The 1,435-nt window shown below is 43.9% G+C and overlaps 1 protein-coding gene across 1 annotated transcript in view; it reads left to right on the top strand.

Annotated features, from left to right (window-relative positions):
• The first annotated feature begins 339 nt into the window (after window positions 1-339).
• Window positions 340-1,435, top strand: part of LOC106789068 (glycine-rich cell wall structural protein 1-like) — a 3,991-nt gene continuing 2,895 nt past the window's right edge. Inside the window, exons 1-2 of the mRNA XM_014752904.1 lie at window positions 340-396; window positions 518-1,246. Coding sequence (XP_014608390.1) covers window positions 340-396; window positions 518-1,246 — 786 coding nt within the window. The remainder of the gene's footprint in view (window positions 397-517; window positions 1,247-1,435) is intronic.

The following is a 1,435-nucleotide window of genomic DNA, read 5'->3' as shown; positions in this document are numbered from 1 at the left end:
TTTTTAATTGAAAAATTTTATTCAATAAAAACTACAGCAAGCACGCAATAATTGTATTAAAATTAATATATATATGTATGCCAAAAAGTAATGAAAGCAAAAAAATTTTATTAAATGTTACAGATAAGAATGCGGAAAAAACTATTATTTCTGGTAGGACAAATAAAACGATATTTACACTTCATGCGGATATTGTAGTTATTGGTATAACATATGGTTCGATGTCATCATTACCATTTGTCACAGGTAGGATAATATATTGAATTCTATTCAAAGAAGTTGTATAAATATCTCGTATTCAGTCTGAATAGTCACAAGTGGAATAGAACACAAGCAGCCATGAAGGTCTTAGCGCTCTTTCTACTATTCACTGTAGCTTCAACAACAGCCTACTCGGTAAGTATAAATTATTAAAAGGAAACTATTATTGAATGCTTTATTGAGAGAGAGAGAGAGAGAGAGAGGGAGAAATCGTCTATAACAAGAAATTATAACCGTTATAATTATTACATAATAGATAGGCTCAGGACATAATCAAGGATCACGTGGAAAAAGTGGACAAAATGGATTAGGTCTAGGAGTTGGTGTTGGATTAGGTCTAGGATTAGGAGGTCTTCTTGGAAACAAGCAAAGTAATCCCGCTCAACAACCAGCTCAACAACCAGCACAACAACCAGCACAACAACCAGCTCAACAACCAGCTCAACAACCAAGCCCAGGAGCAGGTGCAGGAGCAGGTGCCGGAGCAGGAAAAGGTGCCGGAGTAGGAGCAGCAGTTGGTGTAGGAGCAGGAGCAAACGTTGGAGTAGGCGCAGGAGTAAGCGCAGGAGCATCCGTAGGAGTAGCCACAGGAGTAGGATTAGGAAACAATGGGGGAGGAGCTCCCGGAGTAGGCTCAGGAGTAGGCGCAGGATTAGGTTCAGGAGTAGGCTCAGGAATAGTTACAGGTCCAGGAACTCAGCCAGGAGCTGGAGCCGGACAAGGAGCTGGAATAGGTAGCGGAATAGGAGCAGGAGTAGGTGCTGGATTAGGAGTACTTGGAAAAGGAATAGGAGCAATAGGTCAAGGAATTGGAGCAGTAGGTAAAGGAATAGGAAACGGAATAAGTTCAGGACTAGGAGAAATAGGTAAAGGAGTAGGACAAATTGGTTCTAAGATCAGTGGATTAGGTAATGGATTAGGTGGCCAAACCACTGCAAAACCATCTAGTGGGTCGAACTCCGGAGGAGTAGGAGTAGGAGTAGGAGTAGGAGTAGGTGTAGGAGTAGGAGGAGGACAAGGAGGTAGCGCGCCTGGCTCTCCCGCCCCTAGTTCTGCCGCCCCAAGTACCGCTAGACCAAGCACTGCTGCCCCTAGCTCTGCGCAACCAGCACCTGCTGGAGGATCAGGCTCAGGAGTAGGAATTGGTGCTGGTCAAGGCTCAGGATCTGATGGA

Source organism: Polistes canadensis, unplaced genomic scaffold (assembly GCF_001313835.1).
Source record: "Polistes canadensis isolate GaletaPanama2010 unplaced genomic scaffold, ASM131383v1 scaffold_163, whole genome shotgun sequence".
NCBI lineage: Eukaryota > Metazoa > Arthropoda > Insecta > Hymenoptera > Vespidae > Polistes > Polistes canadensis.
Note: the sequence above shows the minus strand (reverse complement) of the source record. Positions and strands in the feature narration are given on the sequence as shown.